An 18,265-nucleotide genomic window follows, 5' to 3' on the forward strand; every position below is an offset into this window, starting at 1 on the left:
GACGTCCGTGCAAAAGTATAAGCATTTTCGCATTTGGGAAAGGGGCGAAATTGGGGCACGAAATGTCGGAATAATAATAATAATAATAATAATAACAATAGGGCCTTCGCACCTGTAGTGCTTGGGCCCTAATAATAATAATAATAATAAACATTACAATTTCAATATAGCATTTTTTCAGCATTTCAATAGGGCTTTCGCCAGGCGACTTGCAGTCGCCGCTCGGGCCCTAATAAATACATGTCGTAATTGAGTATACTTTACATTTAACGCTATTGTAAATGCACTCTCTCTTGAATTTTTGCTTGATACACAACTTAATCTACAAAAAGATGACTGAGTTGCTGTACAAACCGTCGCATTGTCCAGGTCCACCCCTGCAGCTCGGGTGCTGTTGTACTGCATGAAGGGCCTGATGAAGCGCAACCTGAAGGTCCGTTCAAACAGGAACTGGGTTTTCCTCTGGTACTCTGTCAGCCCAAAGAAGGCCATGTCTCGTAGGTTCTTCTTGGCCGACTCCAGGAGAAGCTGGGCCCTCTTCTTCTCTGGAACTGTGGACATGTTGTAGCAGCCGACGAGACTCAGGTCTGCTAACATGCGTACCTGCAGACAGGGGATCAGTGGATAGTTGTGAGCTAAACTAAGGAAGAATCTGGCGTACAGAGAGATTACAGAGCAGCATGTTTAGCTGAAAGTGATCAACCAATCAGGTGTCACATTTAAGTTATAATTAACAGAGACGGGAAATATGTGATATTGAATTTCAGAAGGTTTATCAATTGCAGGTACATCAAGCATAATATTTATAATGGAATTTATCCTGGTGAATTGATGCTGAACAGTGCTGAAATTATGTGTTGATGACTTCATCAATATAAACTGATAGCTCGTTAACATCCAAGTTATTGAATTAAGACACAAGATTATGAAAATATTGTTTTTTCCTTCTTTAATGGGAAATCTCTGGCTGTTTCATTGTTGATCAAACAAAATAATTTAAATCCCTTTTTAAAAGGATAATAATAATACTAATAATAATGAACTTTACTCATAAAGCACCTTTCATACACAAAATGCTGTTTGCTTTAAATAAAAAAAAATAATTGAAAACAAAAGAAAGAGGAGTGAAATGAGTTAAAAATGTGGTTTTGAATTTCAGAAGATGAGGGAAGGAAATTTATATTTGGGTTTTTTTAGGGATTTACATTTTATAAATTAAATAATTGATCACTTCATCAAAAAAGAAAAATCAGTCAACAGATTAATTGACTGTGAAAAAAACCATTAGTTGCAGTCCTCAAAGATCACCAAATTGCTGAGTGCATCCAGGAGATGTTGGTGTTACAGTCAGGAAGAGGAACTTCACAGCAGTAAACTGTCTGCACCTCAGTCTACTGGTCCACCAGGATGCCTCAGGTATGTATGTATGTGTATGTATGTGTATGTATGTGTGTGTATGTGTGTGTGTGTGTGTATGTGTGTGTGTGTGTGTGTGTGTGTGTGTGTGTGTGTGTGTGTGTGTGTGTGTGTCAAATGTATAAGTCATAGGACCCTGAGTAATAACACCCTCAGGCTGCAGATGAGATAAGCTGGCCAACATGTTTAGGTGGGAGACTGAGATAGCGTGAGAAAAAGAAGGTGTGAATTTGAGGTGTTTATGGCCAGCAGGCGAACTCCTGACTGTGTGTATGTGTGCCTGTATGTTAATGTTTGTATGTGTGTATTTTGTCTTGTAGCCTTGCTCTTCCTCCTATTTCGAACTTGTAGCGAGTCTACATGTGAGGCAATCAAATTTTAAAAAACCTGCAGTTTTTACAACGCATTTTTGAAAAATCTATCTACTGTGTGTGTGTTTGGTTTCTTGTGTTAATATTTAGTCTAATATGTCATTAACTGTGATGTGATGAAGCTTCTGTACAATTATTGCTTAATGGACAGGTATTTTTTTGGTATCAGCTAATTAAGTTGGTATGGTGATCTTGTCAGTGAATAAAACAAAACTGTCAGTCACATCACCTCACTTTAACTGTTAACAAGCACACAGGAGAGGATTCGGAGCTACTAGTATGGTTGTACTGAACTATGTTTTTTCCGTACCTGTCTGTTGTTGGCCAGGTTGTAGGGGCAGTCCATGAACTGCTGCAGGGTGCACCCCGACCAATCAGATCCCTCGTAACAGGAGGGCAGCTCCTCGGGCGTCGGAGTTCGTCCATCGCACATGTGAAGGGAGGTTTTCCATGTGGCTCCCCGCTGGACGTGCCTCCACTCGCTGAGGTAGCGAGACACCGGGTCCCTCAGCAGAGTGATGTAGTAGAACTTCCTGTTGGGGGTGAGGAAAGTGGAGCAAAATAGAGGTAAGGAAGAAGTAGGAGGAGGAGGAGGAGGGGGGTGAGGAGAGAGGAACCAGAGGGATAAAGAAGAGAAGAGAGATTCAGATGAACAAACTGTTGCGTTATTTGCACAAAAAAATGTTTGTCTTGCCAGATCAATCAATAAAACAACAAACTGAAACACTCTAAATTTAGAAGACAGAAATAAAGCCAGTAACAGCATATCCTGCAAAAAAAAGTGTTTTAAAAAAAGGAATTTTATTAGCTTTCCACATCTTTTCCTTTTGAAATGATTGAGTTTGTTCAGATAATGTTGCACAGCACAGCAGAGCAGAGATGAGAGAAGAGGAGTGAGGAGCAAAAGGTGCCGAGATGATAAAAACACCACTGCATCATGTGTAATTCCCCCTTTCCCCATGTGGTGGCACTGTTTACAATGGTTTACTGCAGAAGTTCAGCAACTCAGTAGGAGGAATTCTCCAGACTGAGGTTGTCATACTCAATACCAAATTATTTGCATTTACTAGAAACAGGCCTGTGATGCACAAAAGAAATCCAAGCAGCAGATAAGGAGTCAAACTACAAATGAGCGGGAGGGGGAGGTGAGGGAGAGAGTTGATTTGTGAGGCGGGGGATCAGGTCAGCGTTCAGGCCACTGTGCAGGAAAAGAAACTGCTGGCACAAGCACATCTCACTCTGCAATCTGCATCTCCATGCTGGAAACATCCTTCTGCCTGAGACCCTGGCACACACACACACACACACACACACACACACACACACACACACACACACACACACACACACACACACACACACACACACACACACACACACACACACACACACACACACACACACACACACACACACACACACACACACACACACACACACACACAGCAAACATCCTTCCTCTTGCACCAAGTATTAGGTCTGCATCCGAGAGATGACTCATCCCATCCCGCATCTGAGATTCGGATGGGACCGCTTCTGTGCTGTGTGTGTGTGTGTGTAAGTAACGTAATGGTGCATAGCACAGTTCAATGTCTCTCCAGAGAGGACACTCCCACCAGAGTGGAGACCTTTCCAGGCCTTCACACTCCAGCTAATTACTGCAGTCTAATCAATCAACACATCCTCATTAACCACACACACACACACACACGCAACCTGTGCGTGTGTCTGTGTGTGCCATGAAGTGTATCTGGGAGCGATGGTATGGATTTGTCTGAGCAACAGACGCACGCCGCTGCTCAAAAGTATACACAGGCGCACACACGCTGCTGCCCTCCTCTCTCCTGGGCTTGCATCACGTCAGAGGAATGTTTGCAGAGAGAATTCTGTGTGCTGACGGGACTCGACGAAATCTCCTGGTCCACACAAGCTGCCACAAACCCTGCTCACATCTCCACACACACACACACAGACCCCAACACTAAATCTTTGGCTTCACACTACAAAGCTTGCCTGGGCGAGAGAGGAGGGGCTGCTTGGTGGACACAAAGCCCTAAGTGTCACACAAACAGTAGCAGTGTCTGGATATTAACAATAAGTGGCTAAACCCCCGAAATCCAGCGGCAGCAGGAGATCCTGGACAACACAACGACTAAAACCCTAAATCTAGCAACAAGCTGAGAGATGGTGCATAGTAAAAACAACCAAACCCCTAAATCTAGCAGCAGCAACGACATCCTGAACAATAAAACAAACCAACCCCAAATCAAATTTCATCTGGGAGATCCTGCGCAACAAAACAACCACACCCTGAACGTGGCTGCAGCATGGAGATCCCTGCAAATGAAACAAATCTAAAAGCAGCAAGGGGATCACTGACAATGAAACAACTAAAGCCTAAATCCAGTGGCAGCTGGGAGATCCCGGCCAACGAGCCAAACAGACCCTCAATCCGGGCGACAACGGGGGGGATCACTGCCATAGACACAAGTATCTAAACTCTAAATCCCATCAACCTAAACCTAAAATCTCATCCCGAGATCTAATCAAAAGCAGGGGCGTAGGGAGGCAGCGGAGAGGAGCAGTCAAAGTGGAGCCTGCAGGAGAGCGGGGTACATTATGGAGATTCCTATGATGACATTATCAGGATTCCTAACACTCCCCAGAGTGCAGTGTGTGTCTCCGCGAGCGTGAGTGTGTGTGTGAGCCTGTGTGTGTGTTTCTCAGCAAGACTACGCCTATTAAATCAGTGATGACATTTTCCCCCTCTTGGCTTCTATTCCACAGAAGAAAACACGGCACTGTTTGGCCCTCGCTACAGAGACAGGAAGAGAGAAAAAGGGAATGGGTGAAAAACAGAGAGAGAGAGCAAGAAAGAGAGAAAGAAAAAAAAGAAAGAAGGAGACAGAGAAGGAGAGAAATAGAGAGAGAGAAATAGAGAGAGAGGAGGGGGCGGACGAGAATTTCAATTAGTTTTCTAATACTGTGAAAGCAGTGAGGGCCCCGAGCCCAAGTGATTTATCAAAGTTATGGCTCCCGCTATAATGAAGGCTCAGGCATATTACCAAGCAAAATAAATAAATAACATCGCACACAAACACACACAGGAAGCAAATACGCACACACGCACACACACTGGCATGCAAACCTAAATAAATGATCTTAAACAGCATGCTTGCCTGTCATGTCTGCTGGGTCAGGCAGATTGCAAAACTGGTGCCGCAGAGACTTTCTCGCCTTAAAGCCTAATGATGTCTGGCTGTGTACTCAGATCCCTAGGTAATGATGTTTCAGCCCACACACATGCTCACACAGACACATTTACTTACTTACCAGCCAGTCCACTCCCTTAACACACTTCCTCCCTTCACACGCACGCACACGCACGCACACACACGCACACACACGCACACACTTCCTCCAAGGCGGCAGAATATTATAGCAGATATATTTTTTTATCACAGGTGATACTGCTCAAAGTTGAAGCATATGCGCATGTCACATTAACTTCAAAGCTAATACGAGCCGCTCAATCTCTCACTGTCGAGATTTTAGCCCATGATCCGGCGGCTGGGTGCTGGAATTTGCAGTCTGGAGAGCAGCGCCTTTGAGGAGTACTCTTGCAGACTACATTTTACGTGTGATACATTTTACACAAAACTTCTCCTGCTTTCCTGCTTCCCTGCTTTGTCCCCCCCCCCCTTTTTAGTTTTTAGTTATCTGCAACCAGGCCCTGTCAGCTGTCTAGACTTTATAAAAAAAGAAAGTAAGAAAGGATAACGCATGCCGTCAGTCATCCTCCATTTCTCTCACTGTTTCAGAAGAGCTTTCTGGCCTCCTTTTCTCTACTTCACCATCTTGCGTGCACATCTGTGTGTTTACATGCGCCATAAATATGTGAGGATGAGACGTTTGTAAGCCATCTCCACCGTGCCAAGTGTATAATTCTTGGAGATAAACAATGAATACTTGTAATTCTTTAGCTTTTTTGGTATGACAACAGATATACTTAATGGAAAACATTAGGATAACAGAATAAACATGAGTAGCTTCAACCCAAGAGTTCCTGTATTGGCCTTCAAAAAGCCATATTGGTCGAACTATTGTGTGCAAGCCAACAAATGCGAGTACATAGGAACTTGTTGAGCGTTATCAAGAGGAAACACACAGTGGCTGGGCCTGTTATGGTCCCTCAGAGCCGAGGAAAATGAGCCCTTTGCTTGCTTCCTGTGTGTCACAAATCACCACCTCTACAGCTTCCCCTTTCTCCGCTTAACCTATCTGCTTAAATCTTTCCCTTTCTGTCGCCCGTCTTCTCTCAGCCAATCTCTTATTCACGTCTCCCGCCCCGTAGTTGTGTGCCTCTGCCTGATTACCATGTGTTCTCCCTTCTAGGAGTTGGTTTTGTTAAAAATCCTGTTGTTATCAAACCAGGACCCTTGCATAATATCCCGGAGGGTGCGCTGCAAATCGAGGAATGGTGAGCTTTAAAATTGTTTTACTGCACCAGAAAGAGCGGGTATAAAGGAATCTCATTAATCAGGATTGGGTCTACTGTTTCACATGCTTGGGTTACCATTTTTAGATTATGGTTTGCTCCAATTAAGGATGTTTTTTTTAAGGCTTTCCTCCTATGACAGGAAAGCAACAACAGGAGCACAAGAAATACTGGAGGTGGTTTGTGGCTGCAACACACAAGAGATACAAAGACAGGTTTTTTTTCTCTCTCTCTCAAGAGCGTGAAAAGTTCAGACGCCTTGTTTAAGGTTATAGCTCATAGTATGATTTACGCATGCACGCACACACACAAAACAGAGCGACGCCATCCCACTGTGTAGAGCAGGCATGATTTATTAATAGTCCACGGATGTTTGTTGAAACCAGATCCACTCAACAACACAGCTCTTTCCCACCTCTAAAAATGGACGTGAACTCAAACGGCTCAAAAAAACAAAAGAAAAAAATTAAAAATCCCTCCACAGATGTAAGGTGGCATGTTTTTATCTCCCCGAAAAAAGAATGTGCTTGTGGCTGCTAATCAAAATTTAAACACACAGATGTAGAGAGATAGATAATGCACCAGAATTGAACAACTTTAATTTTCTGGCTGCAAAATTAATCAACTAGAAATATGGTTGTATGTCTTTGCCAACCAGTCAAGCTGCAGTTTATATCAATGTCTGTCCAGACTCATAATGTTTGTAATAAAGAATTTGAAGAAATTTAATAAAAAAGGTATTAAGTGTTTTTTTATGGCGAAATGGAAGTTATCACTATATTGACATGTATGATTCCAGTGAATAATTTAGCCCTATTTTAATCATCTAGCTTGTTATTTGTCGTCTTTCCCCTTGTGTCAAATCAAATTCCTTGCATGTGTTCACATGTTTGGCTAATAAAGCTGATTCTGATTAAACACAAAGCTGTAGCCAAGACAGTAGACAATGCTTCAGATATGGATGTTGCTGCAAAGACGCTACAAATACTCAAACTAAATACTTCACACACATCTACGACCCGGCAGTAGAGAAGATCTACACAATCACCACAGTTTCAAGGTGGACACCCAAGTTAAGTGTCACCAATTCTGCGTTTGACCAAATATAGTGACAATCTTCCTTTCTGGTCGTGAGTTAAGGCGTTGAATAATAGCCAGTAAAGTATATTTGCAGAACATTATGTCACAGTGAAGCTGACCTTTGACCTTTGGGATAATATCATCACCTCATCATTTTATCCTCTTAGACATTTATGTGAAACTTTGACATAATTAGCTAATGAATTCTTGAGTTATGGCCAAAAGCGTGTTTGAATGGGATGAACATTGGATCGTAATGACCTTTGCCCACCCAAATCTAATCAGTTCATCCTTGAGACTAAGTGGAAATTTGAAGAAATTCCCTCAAGGCGTTCACAAGATATCACGTTCACAAGAATGGGACGGACAGACAACCAGACAAGATCAAATCTCCAGCCACGGCTGTTGCTGGTGCAAAGGCATAAAAATAGGCGTTTGGCTCGGCTTAATAAATCACTGCTGGATGCTGCGATCTGCCAACTTTCCATCACCTGTGATATTTCAGCATTTCTGACGAGGCCTGGGTTAGAGCTGGGTATGAGGAACAGGTTCTAAATTGGTGTGGGTTTGTTTGTTAGACACAAACAAAGATCTGTTTGTACACTTATTGATTCCTGAGAGCAATCTTTGTACCTACTGCACTCTAATAAATGTACAGTGTTTGACACAACAGTGGATTGGAGCTAGCACCTGAAAGTGGCACTGAGCCTCATAAAAGACAGGAATGAGAAAGTGAAAATTAGGGCTGCAAAAATGATTATTTTCTTTATTGATTAAACTATTTTCTTAATGAATTTAATAGCTGTTTGTCTACAAAATGTCAAAAAATTGTGAAGAATGTCAATCACTGTTTCCAAAAGCTCAAAGTGACGTCTTTAGAAGTCTGGAATGAGAGAATTTGGCAATTTATTTCTTAAAAAGAGTCAAAACGATTAATCGATTATGAAAATAATTGGTGATTAGTGACTAATTGTTGCAGCTTCACTCAAAATAATGGAACAGACGTTAAATAATTGACTACAGTCTAGAGCAAAAAGGCCAGCGTTGACACATGGTACAAACTAATTTCAAGATTTAGTTCATGGTTCACAGAGGCCACACCTGTCATACAATCACATAACTGTCAGATAATTGTTCAGGTAATAATACGCCTTGAAGGCACTGATGGTTGCACTTGTTTCTACACATGAAAAGCCACAGAAGTAACAGTGTGAAGAAAAAAAAGGAAAAGAGAGACCTTGAGAGAGAAGTTCAATTTCATAAAGTTATAAAAATGTCTGAAAGGTGCGAGAGATATGGTTTCCAAACTGTTGACCGGCTGACAGACATCTTAATGAATAGGTTGACAATTTTTCAAGTCTGTCATAAAACAATATTTAGGTGCCCAAACGAACATTGAAACAAGTTTTTCTTGCTGTAATCATTCCTCCTGTTCATACCGAACATCAGGAGATCCCTTCATGACGCACTTTCAATGTAAATGAATGGGGACAGAGTGTTCCTGAAGTCATCTGGTCTGCTGAAAATAAAGTTGTTTTTTTGCTTTCAGTGTATTTTGGTTCCTTTTGTTATGCCTGGTGCACAATGGAAGATTTTCAATCTTAACTGATTTTAAAAACATGGGAGACCACAGACATGACAGATCTAACTGAGTTTTAATATTTTGCACACCAGATGATTCAGTCAAGATGCAGGACCACACACTTGGCGTTTATACTAAATGATTTCAGAGCGGCCTTGGGAACTCACAGAAACTTGTGTGATCAAATGTGACCCCAGAAAAACACAAACATGGAGGCAGACCGTTGTCGTCAGCTGGTTGCACTTGTGTGTACGTTATGGTTTGCACCGAAAAACAAAAAAGCCAAAAAAACAAAATGTGGATGAAGTCATGACTGAGAAGATGGAAACAGGCTTTTACATCTTGCAGCAACAACAGTTGGTGGCGTTTCCCGGTCAGCTCGCTCTCATTGGCTATTGCAGATTTCCACTCAATATTCCATCACTGTTCCTTTTTACGCTACAGGACTTCAAGTCGTAAATATCAAACATGATTGATATTTAGGATTTGAAATCAGGGTTAGACTCCTATCCAGATGGTAACATTAAGATTAAGTCTGTAAACCTCTCACACTACAGGATTATTATTAGCAGATAATCTGTTCAGACCAGCCTCGGATCAGGAACACACCCACAATTATTGGGGAGGGGCCAATCAGACCCAAAATCTGTCCAATTACCCTCTAGTGCGGGGCCAGCATTACTTGTATAATAATAGATAAGTAATTGAATTGGAATGATGTTTGATAAAATCTAAATAAGTTCCAACCCTATCCTGGGTGTAAAGCGTGTGTGTGTGTGTGGGTCTGTCATAGGCTACTTTTGAGGACATATTTCAGACCAGTTATCTGGGAATATCTTGTCCAATATTGGGGACATAAACCGTGTCCCCAGCTAGGAAAAAGCAGATTTTAGGGTCGGTGGTTAGGTTTGGGGTTAGTTTCAGGCAAGTCTCCAGGAAATGAATATAAATCTATGTAATGTGCCCAAAAGTGACCACAATCTGATATGAGTGTGTGTACGTGTGTGTGTGTGTGTGTGTGTGAGGAAGAACAGATCAGCACTTGAATCTCAATAAACTGACTCCACTGAGGCCTTGATGTTGATTTTTTTTTTTTTTTGGATAATATGCGTCGTTGAATTTAACACACAAACATGCATTTTTAGCCCTAAAACAAATGATTGCAGGGTTGGAGATTGATCAGCTTCATGTGTTAAACAAAAAACAATCAGTTGTGGTTGTGAAACTGGAAATGCCTCGTCTACATGTCAGCTCCTCCCGTACCTGAGCACCAAATCAACGATGACCTCTCAAGACTAAACTTCACCCCTTTGCCCTCCCTCCTACTCCTGTTCTTCTTTCCTCCGCTCCTCATCCGTCATATCATCCCGTGTGTCCTGGGTGTCTTCTGGCCAATAATGACGCATTGAGCCAGACAGAAATAGACCCTCCGGTTCAGACGAGCTCTCGAGGCGTCTTTGCCTGCCCTCGCTCACTCTTCCTCCCCGTACAGCTCTCCGTCTCTTTTTCTTTTCTGCCTCTCCGTTAGTAGATCAATAACGGCCTCGGGACTCAGACAGCTCGCCTTTGTAGTTTGGACTTTAAACACACAAAACGTACGAGAGACAGAGTGAAAAAAACAGAGTGAAAGAGAAGAGGGAGAGTAAGAGGAAGCAGAGGCGACAGGGTTGGAAAGAGGGGACGGAGAGGGGCCACAACGTCTAGAAAGGGGTCCAGCAGACATCCAGGAGATTGTGGTTTAATATGAAGAAACTTTCCTCGTCCTCTCTCAGCAAAGAGACATCAGATTATTCCAAGAAATCTATATTATGGTTTCTGAACATTTTCTATTACAACTGTCCACACTTTCTATATATCATAGACATCCTGACTGGGATTTGGGGACTTTTGGAGGCAATTTGATCCGTTGTGTGCTGATGTGGCCGGACAGCGTGACTGAACTAGGCCAAGTCTGGTGTTCATAATGAAATCATATTATCTCAAAGCAACCATCGACAGTGGGTTTAAAATTAAAAACCCTATGAAAGTTTTTCATACCTTTAAATATTTAATTTGATAGACTCACTCTGAGATACTGGGCTTTTTATTTCAAGTCAGTGCTGAAAAAAGTGTCCTACTTAAGTCCAGTGATGCTGAAATGGCCGATTAGTAGAAGAAAGTTGACAGAGAGAAAATAAAACCTACACAACTCATACAACTCACACATTCACTGGTTCAAGCTTTTGAAATGTCTTATTTCTCTGTTTCATATCTTTTAAATGAGATATCTTTGGGGATTTGGACCGTTGTTCAGACATAAGCTGTTCATGGATGTTTTCTTTGGGAACTTCTGACTAAATAAAGTAATCAACAGATTCATTGATAATAATATACATTATAATTGCAGCACTACAATCAAGTTATTCCAACAGGTCTGTAAGCTTACAAACATACTAATTGTAGAACATACAAGATGTAAAATGTCACAAATAGAACTGGGACTGCAACTAAGGATAATCTTCATTATTGGTTAACCTACTGATTCATTTCGAATAATCTATTTAACATTTAGTCAGCAAATTTAAAAAGAAAGATCAAAGTGAAGAACTCGCAAGTGAAAAACTTGCATTTAAAATTTCTCAGAGTCCAAGATGACATCCTCAATCTGCTTGTTTTGTCTGATTAACCATCCAGAACCAGAAGATCTTCAATTCACTGTCAAACACAGCAAATCCTCACTTCTGAGAGGCTGAAAGCTGAGAATTAGTTTTATTTCAGCTTGAAAAATGACTGAAATGATTAATTGGTTATCAAAATTAACTTTATTGTGATTGACTGATTGACTTATCCTTGCAGCTCTAACAAGAACAATTAATCAATTAGTCAGAAATGTTGACAGTCTATTAAATATAATTTAATAAGCAGCAAACATTGGCTGGTTACAGCGTCTCAAATGTGAGAAGTCATCTCCTCTTTCTTTCATGTATTAATTTAAAATGAGAATACTTGGGTTTTGGACTGTTGGTCTGACAAAAGAAGCTAGTTTAAGATGTCACACTGGGCACTAAGAAATTGTGATGATCACTTTTTTATATTTACTGACATTTTATAAACCAAATCTAACTAATCATTAGTTGCAGCGCTGCAGTCTACTTGTTGCAACAGTCAGTCAGCAGATAAAATCAAGTCTGCCTATAATATTTCAACGTGAGAATCCTAAAGTGGTGCCATGTGATTATGATTTAAAAAGCATGAAGTCAAGCATTCCTTTAACTCTTGGTAACACCCAGAATGGGGCCTTCTTGTGGTGGCTGTGTACAGTAAGATTTATTCATCCCAGGTCCCAGGGAGATAATAAATTTGGGTCCAGCATGCAGAACGTTTCGGCGCCCCTGCCGTCACTAACAAAGTATTCAGACGAGCCCGGCTCTGCATGCAAGGTGATTTGACAAAAAAATGCAAGTTGGCAAAGTAAATGAGAGTTGCCGTGCAACCATAACTAACGAGCGTGTGAAAACTTAGCTTACGCCACAAGTGCATGATAATGTATGGCATGTTGTACTTCTGCACACAGAAAAGCATCTTTTCCTTGATTCAAGACAAAGAAAAGAAGCAAACAAGAGGAAGAGTGTATTAGAGGGAAGTGTAGCCTATAGCTCGATGTTACAGTACAGGAATGGAAGCAAACAAAGAGAGGGTAAGAGAGGGAGAGACAGGGGAGGGAATCCCCTGAGTGCAAAGCTATGTTCAGCAGGAATGTACTGCCGCCTGTTCTCTCATGTAACTTGACTGGCAACAGCCCAGCAAGCTGTCTGACAGAGACTGAAGGAGGAAGGAGGGAGGGAGGGATGTGTAGAAAAGAAGATGGATTTGGTGAAAGAGACGGGTGGAGGACAAGCAGAGTTGCGCAAGTAATCACAGATCATTTTTCAATGTTTTCACGATTTAAAGTTGTGTAGTCCTGATAGGTCTGGGTGATATTTAAGATATGACTTCAGGAAATATACATTTATCAACTGTCAGAGCTTTGGCAATACCATTTATACCGAGGTACTTTATTGTCTCGGGGTGAAATGTGATGAAAAGCCCTGATTTGTCAGGTATTTAATTTGTTGGATTAAGCAAAAACAGACATTAATGTTTGATATTTTATTCAGTTTCAGACAGTTTCTTAATTCATTTTCCAGAAAGGCTACTATAGTATATCATTAGTTTTATAATTCTATCCATGTCACCCGCTGCTAATCTCTGAAATATGAAACATTCAGTTGCTCTATTTAATGCCCACCATTAGACCAAAACTATTTAAGTTTAAGAAGCAGAATGGACTAGCTCAACATTAGAAAATAAATCCCCCCTCAAGCTCTCAGTTTATCTTTGGTTTTAAGCCAGATCATGACAAATAACTATAGATTCGGTGCTAAGTTTGCCTTTGGGATGCAGCTACATCCCAAAGTAATAAAGAAGTGATTATTAACTGAATCTTATATAAAGGACTACAAATACGAGTGTAACGACTGGGAATATGAAAACAGGACTCTCAGCAACTTTGAGAAATACTGTACTCAAACAAATAAAGTGAAAATGTATGCTAAACTGCAAAAAAATTCAATAAAACAATCTAATGTGGTTTCCTGGCACAGAGAAATAATCATGATTATAAGGGAAGACTTAGCAATATGTATTTTCAATTACGGTTTTGACTTCCAGCAATAATGAAAATTGAGACAAAACTATTATTGTGCGGCAATCCACTGTGCAATGATGCTCTGGTTTTACCGTGTTATAAATCCAACGCATTGTGTGTCAGAGCAGCCGGACAGCGCAGTGAGAGACAGACAGAAAATGTGTCTGAATGGAACAGTCAAATGATCAGTGGTGGAAACTGACATATTTAGACATCTACAGGCGACTTTGTTTTAGTTTCAGTCAGACTTTGTATGCTATTATTTTAGATAAGAGGATGCTTCGTTGCGTGTAATGATCTGTCTTTTCATCCAGCTGCTCAGCGCCGTGCTTTCTTTGTCTGCACTCTGTTATTGTGCACATGCTTACTTGTAAAAAGCTGATTAGAAACCTGGTTACGCATATACACGGAAGAGAAATCAGTGTTCTCCAGGGTGGAAAAATCTACCTGTAGGAACCAGGTTTCTCTAATCCCATTCAAACCATTACAGGAAAGCAGGTTTCTTGTTCACGTGACCGTTGAGAAATCAGCTTTCTGGAGAAAAAAGACTGTAACCTGGTTACTTAAGTCATGTAAACACACTGCAGAATAATACAAGTTAAAGATTCCTGTCTAACTTCTCACTTCTCAAAGTATCATGATGAATAATTATTTTAGTATTGATCATACCATACAGCATGTATCTTAACAATCACTATAATAACATGATCTCTTATATTGGCCTAATTTATTTTTATATATTATTTTTATTTATTGAATATATGTCTAGTAGTTTTCAGTAGGTTGTGAAAGTGTACTACAACATAGTTGATCTGATTTATTTTGATCTAATATATTATTTATTTATTTTTATGTTTATTTTTTTATTGGCTTCTCCGTTGAATTAGATTTTAAGTTCAGGGAACTTCACTGCTTAAGACAAGTTTATTAAAAAAGTTCAGTAAATTCATGATGTTTCCAAAGTCAGTGAGAAATCGTGTTAAATAATCATCATCTCAGTATCGACCAAAATGATCATGATGAAGATTTTTGCTGTAACAGAGCTGCCCTAATAATCAGTTTCCTTTTTCGTAATCATGCAGCCATAAAGGAGAGATATGGGCCAGAGAGAGAGAGGAATGAAGGTGGAGCTTAAGGGTTGTTCAAGGTAACACATCAACCCGATAGCCCTGCTCGTGCATGTGTGTGTGTGTGTGTCTGTGTGTGTGTGTGTATGTGTGCTCATGCAAAATTCCTCTCCACCCGGCATCATGTTCATATGCCTCTTGATACCGAGGTCAAAGCAATCACTTTGCTAATTCGCTGACATATGGGCATGCTGCAATGGAACAACCCCGCCCAATCCCACCATACACACACACAAAAACACACACACTCCCCTGCACAGTACGACATAATCCTCTGTTCCCCACAAACACTTGCTGTGTGCGATGATGTCAGATTACTGATATGTCCCAGTAGCTCACTTAACATGATGAATGGAAATTATCAGGAGAAAAGAAGTAAGGAAGGAGGAAAGAAGAAGAAGACAAGAAGTAGAAGAAGAAGAAGAGGGAGAAGAAGGAGGAGGAGGAGGTTGAGGAGACATGATGCAGAGTTTGGGGGCAATTAAAAGGCTGGGTAACGAGGCTAATGAGTAGACAGGTGGCCCCATTACAGAAGCAGCCGCACACACTCATTAACACACTCGTACACAAAAAAAAACCTCCCCCTCTGGCTGGGATTAGTGTGTATGCGAGTGTGTGACCCCACTGTTTCCCCGCTAATCAGTCGTCACATACGAGACTGGAGGCAACAGGGTGTTTCTGTGCATGTGCATTGTGGGGTTTTTTCGTGTGTGTGTGTGTGTGTGTGTGTGAGACTGGAGGCGAGAGTGTGAAATTGGAGTGATAAGGCAGTTAACATTCAAACCTCCCCCCACCTGCACTGTGCAAACCCCACGGACACACATGTGCGCACATATAAAAAAACCACATACTTCTTTCTTTCAACTCTGCTCTTGCGCTACATCTGTGTGTGTGTGTGTGTGTGTGTGTGTGTGTGTGTGTGTGTGTGAGTGAAAAAGTATACAACTGAATGGATAAACAGGATAATGAGATATTGTTGAGCAAGTAGGAGTGTGTGTGTGTGTGTGTGTGTGTGTGTGTGTGTGTGTGTGTGTGTGTGTGTGTGTGTGTGTGTGTGTGTGATTGTGAAAGATGGGGAAGGAAAAGCAAAAGCGAGACAGGATTTCTTTTTTTTTGGCATAAAAACAGTCTTTCAAGGTAGCGTCAAGTGTTTTCCTAGGAAAGGGAGAAAACAGGCTGATGTGGCTGTAATTACACAGACACAGGTACGATGAGGCTTCACATTTACTCAGAGAGTCTCAACAGATCCACACATGTACACGGCACAAACAAACAGCACCGAGTCACATGAGGATAACTCTCAAGTCTCTGTGAATCCTTGAAAAGTAAAAGTAAGACAAGGAGGAAGAGAAGGAGGAGGGGAGGTGGGGGAAAAAATCCTCTCCGTAGGTTAAAAAATTATTGAGCAAGCGAGACACAAAAGGAGCACAGAGAGAGGAGTTGGAAAAAAGCCAGACATGGAGAGAGAAAAAGACAGAAAGATAGAGAGGTAGTGGAGAGGTGAAGGCGAGGTGGAGAGCTAGGGGAAAAAGAGATGCGAAGAGACGGAGGAGCCAGGGGCTAGAAGAGTCCGTTGACATTTGGGAGATCCGTCTGCATATCAATGGAGCTTGTATGGGTAGTGGTTGTTATCATCTTTTGACAGAGACAGGAGGCGAGACGGTTTGGGTTGTGGGGGGGGTGGGCAGCCAGGAGACCAGTCAGTCAGTCAGTCATCCAGGCCTGGAGACTGGCCCGGGGCTGGATTTACACTCTCCGGCCCAGGAACCATAACCTCACCCTGGGGAATAGGAAAGGGACAATTGGCTCTTTAAGAATGGAGGGAAATGTGTTAAGGGAGGGGAGGGGGAACATATGAGTGATGTATGTATGGTGTGTGTGTGTGGGTAAGGGGTCCTCCAAGCCCAATTAAGCCTGACTGCATGTCGGAGGGCTGTGCCAAACATGCCCCACCTGTTTAGAGAGGGCCAAGGGGCTAATGAGCACTGCCTAGAGAGGAGGAGGAGGGTGGGAAGAGAAAGCTCGAAGAAAATGGGAAAGAAATTCCTGGGATTAAAGAATAAAGATGACACTCCCCGTTAACGTTCCCCTGCCTTCTCTCTCTCTCTCTCTCTCTCTCTCTCTCATTATGCAGCCCTGACTCCCGAGACACAATGTCAGAGGGATTTCACAGCTAAAATTGGCCTTTGTTATCATATGCGATCATACCGTACAGGCCAGATACATGTGACAGGGCTGGTGCATGTGCACAAACACACACAGAGCCGCCTCCGATCAGTCAGATGGAACAAGCAGTGGAGAAAATGAAAAGCAGAAAAGGGTGGAGAGGCAGGACAGCAGGACAGCAGGAAGAAGGGGCCATAATGAATTAATAAGAGCCAACATTGTGCAACAGGAGCGACAACAGTTTTCGAGATAGAATGCCTCTGTGTTGTGTGTGTGTGTGTGTGTGTGTGTGTTAGTCTGACTGAAAGAAGCCCATTGTCTGGTGGTGTAACTCAAGCTCACAGCCGCAGCTTTGCCTCAAACGAGCTGTGTGGCTGTGGCGTCCATCCTTCCTTCTTTCTTTTTTTTCGTCCTCATTTACTCCTTCCTCACTTCCACTCCATTCAACCAGACTCAATTTCTTCTTCTAGGAATAGTCTGACATTTTCAGAAAACACTTATTTGCTGTCTTTGCTGAGAGTAAGATGAGACATTGAAGCCACTCTCGTATCTGACCAGTAAATACACGACTACAGCCAACAGCTGCTTAGTTTAGCATAACGACTGGAAACAGGAAGAAACAGCTGGCTGTGTCCAAAGGTCACAAAATCCGCCTACCAACACATCTAAAGCTTGCTAATTAACACATCATATTGTGTTTGTTTAATCTGTAAAAATAACAATGAGGTTTTGGTTATTGCCAGGTTTCCAGGAATCAGCAGATACTTAGGAAGTTATTGCTCCAAGCCGGGCTAGCTGTTTCCAGTCTTTGTGCTAAGCTACGCTAATCAACTGTTGGCTGTAGCCTCAAATTTACCATAAAGATGTATGAGTGGCACTCATTCTTGACAAGAGAGCAAATTTCCCAAAGTGGCAAACTATTGCTTTAATTATTAACTTGACCAATGGCTTCAAACAATCATTTACACAATCAGGTGACCAAAGCAGTGAGGGGAATTAAATCCCTTATTTGATTTTTCACACAAGATCGCTCTCTCTCTCTCTCTCTCTGTGTTCTATCACACACACACACACAATCAACTGGCAGCTGCTAACCCCGAGATTAAGGCCAGTGTGACAGACGTGATTTCAGGCTACATCTGTGACAGAGTGAGAAAGAGAGCAGAACAAACAGACGCAGAGTAACATGCAGTGAACATACACTGAGCAGCAAATTGTTACTGGCTAGTGGAGAGGGGAAGAAAAAAAAGAGAAGGTGAAAAAAAAAGAGGAAGAAGAAAAGCAGAGGAGGCATGCACCATCTGTTGGGTGCATATTGACTATGCAGAGATTCAAAAGGCCATTAATTCCACACAAAAT

At 41.8% G+C, this 18,265-nt stretch overlaps 1 protein-coding gene across 1 annotated transcript in view; it reads right to left on the reverse strand.

The window, feature by feature from the left end:
- hs6st1a (heparan sulfate 6-O-sulfotransferase 1a) overlaps nt 1-18,265 on the reverse strand; it is a 60,825-nt gene that overhangs the window by 5,634 nt on the left and 36,926 nt on the right. Inside the window, exons 2-3 of the mRNA XM_062440896.1 lie at nt 2,098-2,320; nt 355-603 (exon numbers count right to left, since the gene is read on the reverse strand). Of these exons, the coding sequence (XP_062296880.1) occupies nt 355-603; nt 2,098-2,320 (472 nt within the window). The remainder of the gene's footprint in view (nt 1-354; nt 604-2,097; nt 2,321-18,265) is intronic.

The sequence above is a fragment of the Scomber scombrus genome, chromosome 19, assembly GCF_963691925.1.
Source record: "Scomber scombrus chromosome 19, fScoSco1.1, whole genome shotgun sequence".
Classification (NCBI taxonomy): Eukaryota; Metazoa; Chordata; class Actinopteri; order Scombriformes; family Scombridae; genus Scomber; species Scomber scombrus.